Source organism: Natator depressus, chromosome 6, assembly GCF_965152275.1.
Source record: "Natator depressus isolate rNatDep1 chromosome 6, rNatDep2.hap1, whole genome shotgun sequence".
NCBI lineage: Eukaryota > Metazoa > Chordata > Testudines > Cheloniidae > Natator > Natator depressus.
Genome location: NC_134239.1, coordinates 103,027,988 through 103,044,011, shown reverse-complemented (window position 1 = coordinate 103,044,011; position 16,024 = coordinate 103,027,988). Strand labels below are relative to the sequence as shown.

Below are 16,024 nucleotides of genomic sequence, written 5' to 3'. Positions count from 1 at the left end.
ATCCTGGCCCCAGTTAAGTCAATGGGAACAACTCACACTCATTTCCACGGGGCCAGGATTTCTGCGTGTATAAAATAGACTATGTATGTACACACAGAGAATTGTTCAGATTTTAATTTTTGCAAATTGTTGACTTTGAAAACTGACAGTTGTCCACGAAACAGGGAGGAATAGCCCAATATATGTAGCTGTTGCTTGCCTAGATATAATTTCAATTCCTTTTGATTACTGCTGATTACAGAGACATAGAGGCTTTTCTAGGGAGTCTAAGTGATCAACACCCTAGTGAGCCTTGTGTCTGTAGAACTCAAGTTGTTCTTTCTGAGCAAGATGTGGTTGACCTTTTTAAACATGTTGACAGTGAGAGGGTTTAGAGTGTAATTACTATACGTGGCAATATGTACAAAACAAGGAACACATTGGGGAAGTGCTGAAAGCCTCATTCTGGTAACGTTTTGGCATGGTGTCTGAAGTGTCTCTGAACTGAGAATTCACTGGATAAAAGCTGAATCAGCTTTGTCCACTCTCAGCCTCTGACTGTTATGTGGTGTGACCTTGATTGTAATGTGGGGTGACCATGACCTTTCTGCAGATGGATTCGAAGAAAACAGTAGACTAAAATGGACAGTGATCTTCCAATTCAGGCAACCAGGAAACGAGCAAAGCTAACTAAAATACATCCCTTTGATATTTTACACTTTATTTATAATATATGTCTTCAAAGCAGTAATTGATGAGCTAGCTGAATACTGTTTCAGCACAGAGCAACTGCAGTTTCTTTTTTGGAGAAAACATAGCAAAGACTTAATGTCCTTTACTCTCTGTTCTAAACTTAGTGGACTCCGAAAGATTACACTGAGATTTTTTTATTTGTTTTAACATTTAACGTCTCTTATAAGATTTGTGAGCTCTCCAACTGCAATAAATCATGCATTCATTCTGCTGACTGTCCTGCTCTAGAATTCAGATGGCTAAACTTGTTTCTGTAAGTGAAAGCGTGCAACTTTAAGGAAAATGCAATGATGTGAAAAGAGCAACATTTTGAAAACCATCTCCTTCAAAAGATCAGGCAGTCGACAAAATTTACATAAGCACCCTTCACACAAGTCACTCAGGTGATTTTAATTAAAAATAAATCAATAATAATTTAAATAGGTTGTGAAAAAGGCAAACCAGAGTTGCTCAGCCTCCCTCTGCAATAGTTTAGAAGTTCTCCTGATTCTTGATTTATAACTGCAACATTTTTAGTGTCTTGTGTGAGTCCAGTCAATCAATCTGCTCATATTACAGTTTTTACTTGCCCTCCCCGCCCAATGACAAAAATATACAGATCGCATATGCATATAATAATGCAAAGGTCATGTGTGGAATAGCCAAGAGTGTCCTTAATGAGGCATGAAGTTTGAACATTCTTTGTATTAAACCTTAAACTGAGCTGTGCATTATCCATATATGATCCTAGCTCTTTTACCAATATGAATTCCCTTCCATCACAGATTAGACTCAAAGGGAAAATCATCCCAGGTGCAAGTTCTTAGAAGTAAATGGGCCAAGATTCAACCCTGCTGTAACTTCATTTACTAAGAAGGAATGAATTTGATCCATAATCTTTAGCTAAATAAGCCAAGCCTCATAACTTTGCCCAGACTAACCAGAATAATTCTGTAGCGACTTTTCTGTTTTTCAGGAAGTTTATGACGCACTCTCAGGGAAAAAAGTAGGACATGCCCAGAGACCCTGGGTTCCATGAGCATGTTGTCAATACTGTTCCAGTTAGGTTACCCACACCTGAGGAAAGTGGCAGAGTTGCCAGAAATAGTGAATTGCAGTGGTTCAGGTCCAGTCCAAGTCCAAATGCAGCTTCTTTTTCCCCTATAGCATTTTCCAAACTTAACCTTTTTATGCGGTCTACACAGCTAAAAGTCTTTTCCAGGCCCTCACCAGGTCCTATGTTGATTACTGTATCATCCACCTCTCTGGCCTTCCTGACCCCCACATTGCCCTCCTCAGAGCCACGTAAAACACAGGTGCTAAAATGAACTTCCTTGCCTGTCTCTGTAACTGCGTCACCTTTGAATCTGAATTTCTTCATTGTCTCTTTTTTCAATCACATCAGGTTCAAACTCCTTGTCCTTATCTTCAAGGCCCTTCAAAGCTATCCCTCACCCTACTTAACCACTGTCGTGGTTAAGTCTCACTGTCGTGCCCCCTTATCCTCTCCGTTCTGTAAATGATACCCACCTGACTTTCTCATTTATCTTCTGTTCCCACCACTCTCTTTGCTCTTCCTTGCATGCTGCTCCTTGCACCTGGACTACTTTACCTAAACTAATCTGTCAGGGTATATTACCTCTTCTCATTCCCTCCCCAAGACCTATTTCAAGAAATCAGCCAGATAAGGGTGGCTAGGTGAGGAGCAGTTGATGTTAACTTATTTTAAAAAACAAAATAAAACAAAAACCACCAAACCTCACAATACTATTAAATGATTTGGAAGCATCAAGCTGTACACTTTGCTGGCCCATCTATTTGCATTAATTATTACTGCTGCCCTCGTCCTCTCTCCCCTTAGCTTCCTGTTGCTTGCTTTGCTCAATTGTTGGGACTTGTCTTAAATCAGATTATAAGCTTGTCAGGGCAGTGACCATATTGTTCTATGTATTTGTATAGAACCTAGCGCCGTTGGGCCCCAATTCTGCTTGAGGCCTTTGAGGGCCACCATATACAAATAATTAAAAATAATAAATGGCATCATAAATTAATGGGGGGGAAATCTTATCTCAGTTTCACTGATGTAAATCTGGAGTGACTCTGTTGTGACTTCAGTGGAGTTATTTTGGATTTACACCAATGGAAATGCTATCAGACCGCTAGACAACTTTCATGACAGAAAGTTATTGTCACATCAAGAAGGCAGTAAGAGTTCTTGATTCTCTATTAGTCGATAGCCCTTTTTTTTCGGTCACACTATCATCCTTGCACTTGATTCAGAATGTCTCATAGAGACCATCAATTGGGGACTGCACTGTAATCCTCTATTCTCAAACGTGGAATCCATCCTGTGTCATGTAGCATGCAGACGAACTGCTGCGATCACGTGTTGTCCCACTGAAGTCAGTGGGGCTCTGCACAGGTGCACCTTTGCACCCACGTGCTATGTAATGGAGGACTTCGGACAGACTTTCTGTAGAAAATCCTTGATTAAAAAGAAACAACCTCACAGACATGGACTTTATATAACTGACTACACAAGCAAGCGATTGCTTTCCAATTTGAATATATTTATACCACTTTTTGTTTGCTTTTCTGTGAACGTTTGTGCAAACAGATTTTTATTTGCCTGAGTATTAGGAAATGTCTGACCTTTATGCAAAATACATTCACATAAATTGTTCAAACAATTATGAATAATGAAAACATTAATAAAAATCAGCTCTGTCCATAGGTAATTTGAGAACAGAGAAAAGGATAAATTCTTTGCTACTGATAGTTCACCTGGCTCTAAGTCCAGGCAACCTGAGAGGCCGACCTGACAAATTACTGAATGTATTGAGAAAACCAGATTCAAAACAAAGAGTTAATTTTTTTAGATAGGCCAATGAGACAAAACTTCACAGCCATGTCCAACAATAGAAAGTGTCACTGAAAGCTCAAAGGACAAGGAAACAAATCCTGGTCAAAAGTTATCTACAGACCACTAGTGACCCCTTGCAAAGACAATCTTTGGGCAATAAACTGAATGGAAGCCATACTGATATACTCTGATAATTCCTTGTTTATGAAGTGCTTCTGAAGTGTTTCTGTAGCTAAGTTAACATTTGACAAAATAAACAAACAGTAAAGTTTGAGACAGGTCCGTAATTAGCAGTAATCTTCCATAAAAGGTCTAGACTTTTTCAACATACCTTTCACTCCTGTCATCTTCTGTAAAGGCAGCTGACCTTGAATTATACACATTAGATATAGAAAAAGATCTATTAAGTCATGTGTTTCATCAATCTCTGCCAGTGCAGGATTGCTCCCTACAGTACTTTTAGGTTTAAAAGACTCAAGTAATGGCCTTTCATCAGAAGACTAATAGACATCATCAGAAGGAAAGATTTTCCTGAGAATAAGCCAACATTTTTCATATTCCTTTTCCTAATTCTATTTCATTACTCCTAGTTAATCCCCTTGTAACAATATTTAACTAATCCTCTCCCTCTATGAGGCCTTCATTCCAGTCCCACGTTAGTCCTCTTTCAGTTAACCTATACATCTTTAGTGTTTTTAAAAATCTTTCCCTTTAAGACAACCCCTTGAGTAAGGATGAAATCTACAATGTTCATAATTACTGAAAATGTCCAGATGCTCCGCTGTGTGACAAAGCAGGCAAGGGAGTGAAAGCCCACAGTTTTGAATCTCAGCCATTTGCTGAGAATAAATCAGTGTGAGAAAATATTGCCAATGTGGACTAAGGCATCAAAAAAAATACCCCCAAAACAAAACACAAATAGGATGCACCACTGGAGTATGGCTGGACACATATAGGGTTAATCTTGTCTACAAAATAATTGAGAAAAATGTCCACTGGATTCTGAGGACATGCTATTACCAGTCCACGGTAAGACAGCCTCTGGGGATTTAAAAGGCGGTCAATAGTTCTAAAAATAGACAGAGCCTTTTGGCCTTGGCTGATATTAAATTAGAGTAATAAGTCAATCTAGCCTTCCCATACCATCACTATCATTGTATGTTTATACACAAAACTTATTCTAGGCTGTAAATGCAGAGTTTGCTCCAAATCCCTCCAGTGTTATTCCATCTCATGACTAGTCACCTCCATTTTCCCTGGCTCCCAGGTAATTTTAGTGACCTAAAGTAACCACCAAATTGAATACCAGGACAAGGGACGATAGCTATGAGTTGATAGCTTCCTTAGTTAGTTGCCAGTGTGCATTGGAATGATATTGCCCCACAACCGCCGTGATAAGTATAAATTTTATCACTACCAACCAAAGCCATGAAAGACCCCAGGTCACAGCCCAGCACAGGTCACTAGAGTTCAGCATTATAGCAAGCTAGTGTTTTAACTATTGAGCTATCACTGAAACAATCGTTAACACAACAATACTATTGTGACGGGGCAAGGCCAGATGGCTATAGAAAAGTAGGGGGAGATAGATATATTAGCTCCAGGCTAAACAAATCCCTGGTACCAGGTTAAGTGAAATGGAAGCTGCTCCAGGTCAATTAAGACACCGGGGGCCAATTAAGAACTTTCCAGAAGGCAGGGAGAATGCTAGGTTGATTGGGACACCTGAAGCCAATCAGGGGATGGCTGAAACTAGTTAAAAGCCTCCCAGTCAGTCAGCTGTGTGTGCATGTCAGGAGCTGAGGAAGGAAGTTGTGCTGTTGGAGAGGCTGAGTAGTACACACCATGTCAGGCACAAGGAAGGAGGTCCTGAGGTAAGGGTGAAGTGGAGCTTGAGGAAGTGAGGGCTGCTGTGGGGGAAGTAGCCCAGGGAATTGTACATGTCATGTTTCTAAAAGGTCAGCTACCATAGCTGATACTATTAGGGTCCCTGGGCTGGAGCCTGGAGTAGAGGGTGGGCCCACCCCCACCTTTGCTCCCTGATTAATCACTGAGACTGGGAGACAACAGAGACTGTGCAAGGAAGGATAATTTCTCCTCACCTCCCTTGCTGGCTTATGATGAAAATGGCTCAGTAGACTGTGACCCTTGTCTCTAGAGAGAGAAGGGTTACGTGGAGGGTCACAGTGAGCCTCTGAAGCTAGTGAAATCTGCCAGGAAACTGGGACCCACAGAGGCAAGGACAGAGCTTTGTCACACTATATATAAGCAGTGTAAGAATAATGAACATGACATATAGATTCTTCTGAGGCTTGTGAGCTCTGGTAGCTCAATTTAAAGAGAAAAAGAAGCCTGCTTATCAATCAGATTTATCAGCAGCTCTGGAGGATTATACAGTTGAGTCACTTTGATTCATTAGAGTATTCAAAGAGTCCATGTAAGTTCCTGGAAACTTTTTGGGATGGTCTGTAGTCTCTTCATTATTATCTGATTGTAAGGGAGACAGTTGGAAAGTATTTGTGATTAAATTTGGGTTTTCCTATATTTGGTAATAGATTTTGATAAACTGTTTAAGATACTGAATCTTCTGAGGCATGCTGTTCAGAGCCTCTCTCCAACTCATCACTTTTTCTTTTCCCCTTTGCACTCTCTGCTGTTTGAGCTACAAAATACTATTTCCAAATAACCAAAGCCACAAGGTGTATTTAGGTATACAATGCATGTGAACTGTACTGGGTGCACCAGTGGTACATTTGTTAAAACTGCAGTTTTTTATTTGGCCAGAAATATGTGAATATAATGTAACTTTAATATGGCCAGAAGATGCCATAAACTACACTTTCCCTTTGGAAGGATCAATGCATTTTATTATAATCAAATGACCGTTAATCAAAAATTACTAGATAGACCATACTAATATTACTGCCACACAGTATCCTCTATAAAGCCCCGGTTAAATAAAGCACTCCTATTCAAGACTACACTTATGTACATGCTTACGTCCCATTTACTTCACAGGGACTTGAGTATGTACTTAAGGGCTCTCCTAAATCAAGGTCTAAAAATGCATGTTAGACATTCTTTTTCTTAATTTTGGAGTCTTATCTCCTCAAAATAGGAACTTGCGTATATTCTTATTTTAAATATGAGTTTAAATTAATTGCAAAAGAAGTTGACCTCTAGAACTAAATACTCATTGAAATCTATTGGGATGCTTGCATAATTTCACTTTTCCCAGAGGTTCACCTCTCTTGCTTAATCTTCTACATTTTCTGTGGTCTCCGGTGAGTCATTTTAGGGTTCTTTGATATTTTTAAAGTTGATAATTGTGTAAATATTATATTCCTATTGTAATGCTAAAAATGTGAGTAACAACTAGTTGTCCTGACTGTATGAAGATGCTGAGTATATTTTATACCAGGGGTCACCAAATTAAAAACATGAGGCAAATGGTGCCTACAGAATCCTACAAAGGCCCATAGCCACCTTTATCATTAGCACAGAGTGCATGTCACCCACGCTATAGGTCACAGCATGTGGTATTCCACCTTGATTGAAATGAGTGTGTGATTCATGTGGTCCTCAGATGGACAAAGTTTGGGCCCTTTTGTCTTATGTTTACAATAGCCGGAAGTGAAAGGGATCACTCAATAGATTCTGGACATAAAGAAAAGGTAGTTTTCATAGTATAGAAAAGAGATCTAATTTGGCCCTCAGTTCTCCCATAAATCACCATCATCACCATCCTGGCAAATCCCAACGGGACTTGGCCTCCTGGCAAATTGACCACCATCTGGATCAATCTCTGGCAAGGTGCCTAAGGTGGTGTGATTGTATATTCAAATTACCTGCTATGTCCACCACTGGCAATATCTTGTCATGCCACCAAAGCTTTAGATGCCCATGTGGTTGCTGGCTGAGTAGCAGCGTTCCTTGGTATACACACTTAGGAATGCTTTGGTTTTCCATTCTTATAATATGCCCATACCAAGAAAGCTGCCAAAACTGAAACAGTGCTGATGGAGGCAGTTGCTGGGTTTGGCTTGGAATAGCCTCATTTCTGATCTTGTCCAGCAACTTGATATGATGCAGCTGACAAAGACAATGAGAATAGAAAACCTCAAACCAGTGTTCTTCAGCCTTCTTCAGCACCCATATTTCACTTCTCTACAATAGAGTTGTTATAACTGTGGTTCTATAGGTCCGCAGCACCATAGCCAGCTTGCTATCATGATGTACCCACAGAGAACACAGAAGGGCCCAAAATATGTATAAGGGGACTGTTGCCCCCTTACTAACATTCAGTGGGGATGTTTTAGCTCCCAGTAATAAAGAGGGGGAAGGGTCGATGGGGAATCAAGACCCTGAGACTGACAGCCCCCAGCAACAATAGGGAGAGGCCAATGCTCCAGGTCAGCCTGCATGACAGGGCGGGCAGGCTAATCAGGGAGTCAGGAGGCCAGGGAGGTCCCGTCCTCCATGTGAGCTGGAATTGCCTGGGTCAGACAGAGTGGGGCCCAGCTAGGGAGAAAGCAGGGGCCCAAGCTGAGCTGGGGAGCAGAGCTGTGCCAGATCCAGAGAGAGCAGACTCTGCCCTGGGAGCAGAGCTGCAGCCCCAAAGCCAGAGGCACAGCCCAGAGAGAGCAGACTTGCCCTGGGAGGAGAGCTGCAGCAACCAGAGCCAGAGGGGCCAGAAAAGCAGCCCACAAAGCTGGTCAGTGCTGGGAGCAGAGTCAGAGAAGCAGCCTGCAGAGCAGACCTGTCCTGGGAGCAGAGCTGTAGCAACCAGAGGCAGAGGGGCCAAAGAACCAGCCCAGGGAGCTGGAGGCAGAGTCAGAGTGGTGGAGCTGGGGCTGGAGCAGTCCGGAGCTGGGTGTGGTGAGCAGCTGGGGAGAGCAAGGGGGACCCTGGGCAGCTGGCCCAGCACAGGGAGACACCTCAGCCAAGATGCTCTGCAGGCCAGGCTTGGATCATAACCCTGACAGGGCAGGGCCGACACTGGGAAGAAAGGTCCTACCACTTAGAGCCTGAAAGCGTGTGGTCACCACCAGAGCAAGTGTCCAACCCACAGCATCCCTGCAGCACAACCAGAGCCTGAGAAGGAGGCCTGGGACTTACAATGAACAGACTGTGAACTGCCCTGACATTCCAGAGACACTGTTTGTGATGTTCCCTGCCTCAGAGTGGGTTGATGTGTTTCCTTTAACCTTTCCCATTTTCCTTATTGTTTTTAAAATTAATTGTTGATTAAATAACTTGCATTTGCTTTAAATTGTATGTAATGGCCAGTGGGTCAGAGAAGTGCCCAGTGCAGAGAGAGTACCCCGGAATGGGGACACCCTAGCCCCTGTCCTAGGTGACCACAGCAGGGTTGGGGGTCGAGCCCCTCAGGAATCCTGGGCCCAGCCTTGTTGGGGTTACGAGGACTCTGCCAGACAGGAGAGTGGAAGGGGAGTCCTCAAGGGCAGGGAGGCCACTGGGTAAAGGAAAAGTGGGAGCGAGGACTCAGATCCTTTTGCTAGCCCACTTCACCGGGGTAGTGCAGAAGCCAGGAAAGTTCCCCACAATAGCGGGACTATTCCCCCGCTTACACATGGCAGCAGCTGCTGATATACAAGTGTCCAAATATTTCAAGCATTCTCTAGCACTGTCTGTGATGCTGCCCAAATATTTGACAGTTGCCATCTGTTCAAAGTCCCAGCCGAACAGGTTAATACTGAGGTGATTGTAATGGAGATATAGGCTTCTTGATGGTAATAGCCAGGGACTTAGTTTTATCTGGATTAATAACCAACCAGATCAGCCATCAGCTGCAGTGATCTCACCAAACTAAACCAACAAGACAATTGAAGCAGAATGGCGTTCAGCTCAATGCCACAGACAGCTGTCACCTGAAGCTTTCCATCAATCACTCGGTATCAATATTGAACAACAATGGTGACAGACTGCAGCCTTGCCGAACTCCTGAGGAGATAGGAAACCATGCAATGTGCGTGCCATTGACTTGAATGCAGCTTTCCGTTCCATTACAGAGCTCTTCTATCAATGACATTCTTTTCCCACAGATGCTAAGTCACCTCATCAGATCTCACAAATTTGCTTGTACTTTTTTTTACCTACTTCTGCCGTAAGGAAAAGGACCCTAATTCTGCCCACAGAAGTTAATGGGGTTGTATGTGTGTACCTGAGGGCAGAATTTGGCCCTAAGCATCTTGTAATGTTTATTAGCTCCCTTTAACTTGAGATAAGTTTCTAGGAAATAATTCATATTTTTCTTTACAGATCATTCAAGGTGAACCCCAGAAGTCATGTTCCAAGTCTGTAGCAGAGAAGGTTACGGAGAGTTGCCAGCAAATCTGCCAGTGTAGACCACCTCCTCCATTACCCCCACCTCCACCACCCCCACCACCTCCGAGGTTGCTTGTGGTCCCAAGTAAGTAAAGATTGGTACTACTACCATATATCAGAGGGAGGGGTGGACAACAGGGGGCATTTGGACAGATGGAAAGTGAAAAAGTGCAAGAGAGGGCACAATTAAACTTGGTTGTAATTTTTCACTTAGTGAATGGGGAAAAAAAGTTCTTGGTAAAGGTAGAAACGTATTTGCTGATCAATTAATAATGTTCTGTTTTTGTAGAGGAGCCAGAGAAAATCCTTCACCTCATTAAGCTTTGTGTTCCCTTGCGCTAAATGACTCACTAATGACCTAGCCTCAGGGAATGTATTCCCCACCTTGTCTTCTATATTTTTCCCTTATTTGCTTGATCATTTTAAAATATTTTATGACTCACTTGTTACTGGGTCTGCAGCTTAGATCTTTATGTACCTTCCCTTATGTACACCACAAACAAATCAGTCTCCATGAATAAGCTAAAAGATAAACAGTATGACTGGAGTTAGTTTTTGCTCAGTTGAAGTCAATAGAGCTATGCCTGTTTAAACCAGTTGTCGGCCTGGTCTGTTATTTGTAACTTGATTATTTAAAAGTACGGTAACGGTGAGAGACATGTTGTCAAGGTCCCTCCCCCACTCTGAACTCTAGGGTACAGATGTGGGGACCTGCATGAAAAACCTCCTAAGCTTATCTTTACCAGCTTAGGTCAAAACTTCCCCAAGGTACAAAATATTCCACCCTTTTGTCCTTGGATTGGCCGCTACCACCACCAAACAAATACTGGTTACTGGGGAAGAGCTGTTTGGACACATCTTTCCCCCCAAAATACTTCCCAAAAACCTTGCACCCCACTTCCTGGACAAGGTTTGGTAAAAAGCCTCACCAATTTGCCTAGGTGACTACAGACCCAGACCCTTGGATCTTAAGAACAATGAACAATCCTCCCAACACTTGCACCCCCCCCTTTCCAGGGAAATGTTGGATAAAAAGCCTCACCAATTTGCATAGGTGACCACAGACCCAAACCCTTGGATCTGAGAACAATGAAAAAGCATTCAGTTTTCTTACAAAAAGACTTTTTTAATAGAAATAGAAGTAAATAGAAATAAAAAAAAAATCCCCCCTGTAAAGTCAGGATGGTAGATACCTTACAGGATAATTAGATTCAAAACATAGAGAACCCCTCTAGGCAAAAACCTTAAGTTACAAAAAAGATACACAGACAGAAATAGTTATTCTATTCAGCACAATTCTTTTCTCAGCCATTTAAAGAAATCATAATCTAACACATACCTAGCTAGATTACTTACTAAAAGTTCTAAGGCTTCATTCCTGGTCTATCTCCGGCAAAGACAGAATGTAGACAGACACACATACCCCCTTTGTTTCTCTCCCTCCTCCCAGCTTTTGAAAATATCTTGTCTCCTCATTGGTCATTTTGGTCAGGTGCCAGCGACGTTACCTTTAGCTTCTTAACCCTTTACAGGTGAGAGGAGATTTCCTCTGGCCAGGAGGGATTTTAAAGGGGTTTACCCTTCCCTTTATATTTATGACACATGTCAAGAGTGAAAAGCCCAAGCAAGCAGACTGTGTGCTTTCAGCCATATATATATGAAGCGTGGAGGCACAAAATGCATATTCCCAACACCTCTCAACTGGTGCACACAAACTCCAAGTAAATGGGGGGGAAATGGGTACAATTTACCAGGCCCCGGTCACAAGGCCATCACTGTGAGGGGGGGAAAAATCAGGCTAAATTTTGGATGTTTGAGTTCGACTAAATGTTATTTATATAATCTCAGTGAGTATGTTTGTACCTTTTTTTTAATCTGTGTGGGCTGGGATGGAGGCTTGTGTTAGGAGTTTGCCCTAGGCCCAGTGAAATTTTGCTCATGCACGCCCATTATGCCATTGCTATTAAAAGTTTTAGGCAGGGGTAGTAGTTGGAGGCCACTTCTCCCATCACATACAGGTTTGTGGACCGCTGGGCCCATACCATGAAAGAACACAATAGCTCAGCCCACCCATACCAAATTGCTTCTGCACTCCCACAAAGAGATTTTTCTAGAGTATGGAGTGTGAATCTCTGAAATGGTCTCTACAGCTTGCGCCATAAGACAGTAGAAATGTGTTGTTTCCACTGTTTTGGGAGTCTTACATTGCCAGGAATAAGGTGCTCAGGCAGAGGGAATGAAAACAATGCGGATCCCCAGCCAGGAGGTGTGAAAATGGAGAGTGCTGCCTCTGTGAACTCCTGATCTCCAGACAACATGAGGTTGAGTGAGAGGGTAGGGCAGGTGATGGCATACCTAAGGCTGGGGCACAGTGGACCTCTACTAACCCTGCAAAGGTTCCATAATATTTAATAGGAACTGAATCTAACTTTTAACTGAGTTTAATTTTTGCATGAATCATTTCTGTGCTGTGGAACTCCCCTCACACACCCTCATGTAACGAGTCATCCTTCAGCCTGATTACTTGAGGGCTCCACATCAATCAACCAGAGCTCAGCTAATAGATGAAGGTCTAACCAGGTGATCTCAAGGCCAGGGATACAGGCTTCCAATGAGAGAAGCCATTCCAAGTCTGCTCAACGTCGCTACCATTGAGCAGCTGCTTGGTGGTTCTGACAGTCTGGCCCAGTCCCAGCCTGTGTCTGCTCCTGCTCCAGCCTTGTTCCAACCCATCTCTTGATTCTTGATTTCTGCTCTGACCCTTGGCTCCAGTCCAGAGCCTGACCACTAGGCCTGACAGCTGCTCCAACCACTAGACCTGATCACTGTTGCCTCAACCACTAGACATGACCATCCACTTCTCAGTTTCTGATAGTTTGTGCAGACTGCTTCCTTTTGTGCCTGCCTCCAGAAGCTGAGATGGAGACCCCTGGAATGCTCATCACTGAGATAGAATCATAGAAGATTAGGGTTGGAAGAGACCTCAGGAGGTCATCTAGTCCAACCCCTTGCTCAAAGCAGGACCAACTCCAACTAAATCATCCCAGCCAGGGCTTTGTCAAGTGGGCCTTAAAAACCTCTAAGGATGGAGTTTCCACCACCTCCCTAGGTAACCCATTCCAGTGCTTCACCACCCTCCTAGTGAAACAGTTTTTCCTAATATCCAACCTAGACCTCCCCCATTGCAACTTAAGACCATTGCTCCTTGTTCTGTCATCTTTAACCACTGAGAACAGCCGAGCTCCATCCTCTTTGGAACCCCCCTTAAGGTAGTTGAAGGCTGCTATCAAATCTCCCCTCACTCTTCTCTTCTGCAGACCAAATAAGCCCAGTTCCCTCAGCCTCTCCTCGTAAGTCATGTGCCCCAGCACTCTAATAATTTTCATTGCCCTCTGCTGGACTCTCTCCATTTTGTCCACATCCTTTCTATAGTGGGGGGCCCAAAACTGGACACAATACTCCAGATGCAGCCTCACCAGTGCAGAATAGAGGGGAATAATCACTTCCCTCCAACTGCTGACAATGCTCCAGAGATGACAGAGTTGGTCCAAAGCCTTCGGGGTCAAGTTGCCCAGTTGCACCTGGAGAATGCCTCCCTCTGTTCACAGATCCTGGCAGCCACAGTAACCCTAATACAGCCAGCTATGGTACCTGAAGGTTCCACTGCCAGAAAGATTTGATTGGAACCACCAAAAGTTCTGTGGTTTTCAGAACCAGTTCTGCCTTTTGTTCCTGATGCATCCTGCGATCTATCTTGATTATCAGACCAAGCTGGGGCTTATCAGTTTATTGACTGCTGAAGCCCTCAGGGCTGGCCTTACCATGAGGTGAACTGAGGCAGCTGTCTCAGGTGCCAGACTGTGGGGGGAGCACAACTAGGACCCAGAGTATAGAAAATTGTGTCCGCTGTTGGTGCATATGTATTCTCTCTGCTCTAGATGCACAGAGATGGTGGAGTGCTATGCTGGAGGAAGGAGGGCACAAGAGACATAACAGGCAGGCAGGAGAAAAGGTGAGAGGGAATAACAGAAAGCAGCAGGAGCTGCAGGGAGAGAGACGAGGAGAAGCCTCTTATGTACCTCTCTAGCACCCCCAGGAGCCTGGACTGATTAACACCAGCTTCCCAGGGAGCTTCCTGTTTCCTGCTGCTTCCCTGAACCCACTTGAGGAGAACAGGCAGTCAATTGAAGTAGTAGGAGCCAGTTAGGCCTTGAGACTTTGATATCTTCCCTCACTCAGGCCCTCCTACCAGCCTGCTTATTTGTCCCCCTTCAACTGAGTGTTGAGATCCACTATTGCTGGCACAGAACAGCAGTCATGAGTGAAAGAAGAAAACACCCCTCTGGGGCAGCATTCAGGAAAAAAAGAAAGCAAAGGAAGTTTTTCTATCTAAGCAGGAAGGAACTCTCCTGAAATACATAGACGCAAATGTTCATGGTGAACCTTCCGGCCCCAGTGAGGATGGAGTGGTGAGGAGATGCCTGATCTTCCAGTTAGTCAGAGTGCAGGTGACCTGGCAACTACTGCAGCATCCATATCTCCATCTCAAATGGATGTAACCATGCACGTTCCTGAAGAAAAGTGTAGATCAGAGAAGAGTGTGGTGGAGGCGCAAGAAACAGCTGCTGCTGAGTTGGGTTCCTTAAGTCTAGATGATCCAGGACTGTGGACCCACTTGAGCAGTAGCCTGAGGGACTTCCTTGTACTGCATGGGCCACAGCAAGTGAAAAACTTCATGTTCCCCAAAGACAATGAAAATAGAAGTTTCCATCCAACACATTACTGATGTGAAATCCCTAGTGGTGACAAAGTGAAGAGGCCATGGCTTATGTACTCAAAAACCCAGAATGCTGCATACTGTTTTTGTTGCCAGCTCTTCCAGTCTAATGTTCCAGCCACATTGGGTTCTACAGGAAAAAGGACTGAACAAATCTGGCTAGAAATCTGGCATGCCATGAGAAGGCAGCAAATCACCAGAGAGCATTCCATAGGTGGAAAGAGCTTGAGATGAGACCAAGGTTAAAGGCCACCATAGATGATCAGCATCAAGAGAAGATTGCATCGGAGTCTCTTTACTGGCAAAATGTTCTGAAAAGGCTCGTTGCCATTGTGAGAATGCTTGCTACCCAAAAGCTAGCACTGCATAGCACTTCAGATCAGCTGTATGTGCCAAACAATGGAAACTTCCTTAAAATTGCAGAGCTGATGGCTGAGTTTGATGTACTGCAGGAGCATCTAAGAAGAGTCACCACCCAAGAAATGTACACACACCACTACCTTGGAAAAACAAGTCAAAATGAGATCATACAGTTACTGGCAACAAAAGTCAAACAGAAGATTGTGGCAGATCTGAAGTCAGCAAGATATTACTCTGTTATTCTGGATTGCACACCTGACATCAGCCATATGGAACAAATGACTTTAATAGTGTGTTTTGTAACAACAACAACAGAACCTAGTGAAAATGTCTCTTTAATGGTGACTGTCAGAGAGCATTTTCTAGAATTTATTGACATTGATGATACTACAGGAGCTGGCATGACAAATGTGCTTAAAAACCTGGAAGATATGGGAATTGCGATAGATGACATGAAAGGTCAGGGCTACCATAATGGCGCCAACATGAGAGGAAAGAGCAGAGGAGTGCAGACACAGTTTCAAGAGTTAAACCCTCGAGCTTTTTTTGTCCCATGCAGTTCTCATTCATTGAACTTGGTGGTCAGTGATGCAGGATCAGCTTCTAGTGAGGCTGCTTACATTTTTTATGTAATTCAAGGCATCTATGTATTTTTTTCTGCATCAACTCATTGATGGCAAATTTTGAAGCAACATCTGAGAACATCCTCTCTGACACTGAAGCCACTGAGTGCCACACGATGGGAAAATCAAGTGGAGGCGATAAAACCTATCAAACACCAAATTGGGAAGATAGATGATTCCATGGTTGCCATTATGGAGGATAATGCTATGACAGGAACTGTTCGTGGGAGAACAGTGGCAGAGCGAAATGGAATCACCAGAAACATACATAACTTCAAATTTCTGTGTGGCTCAGTGTTGTGGCATGACATACTGTTTGAAATAAATGTTGTAAGCAAGAGA

The 16,024-nt window shown here is 43.5% G+C and overlaps 1 protein-coding gene across 1 annotated transcript in view; it reads left to right on the top strand.

The window, feature by feature from the left end:
- The window catches only part of PRIMA1 (proline rich membrane anchor 1), an 86,853-nt gene that overhangs the window by 1,357 nt on the left and 69,472 nt on the right, over positions 1-16,024 (top strand). The window contains exon 2 of the mRNA XM_074956161.1: positions 9,857-10,007. Within this exon, the coding sequence (XP_074812262.1) occupies positions 9,857-10,007 (151 nt within the window). The remainder of the gene's footprint in view (positions 1-9,856; positions 10,008-16,024) is intronic.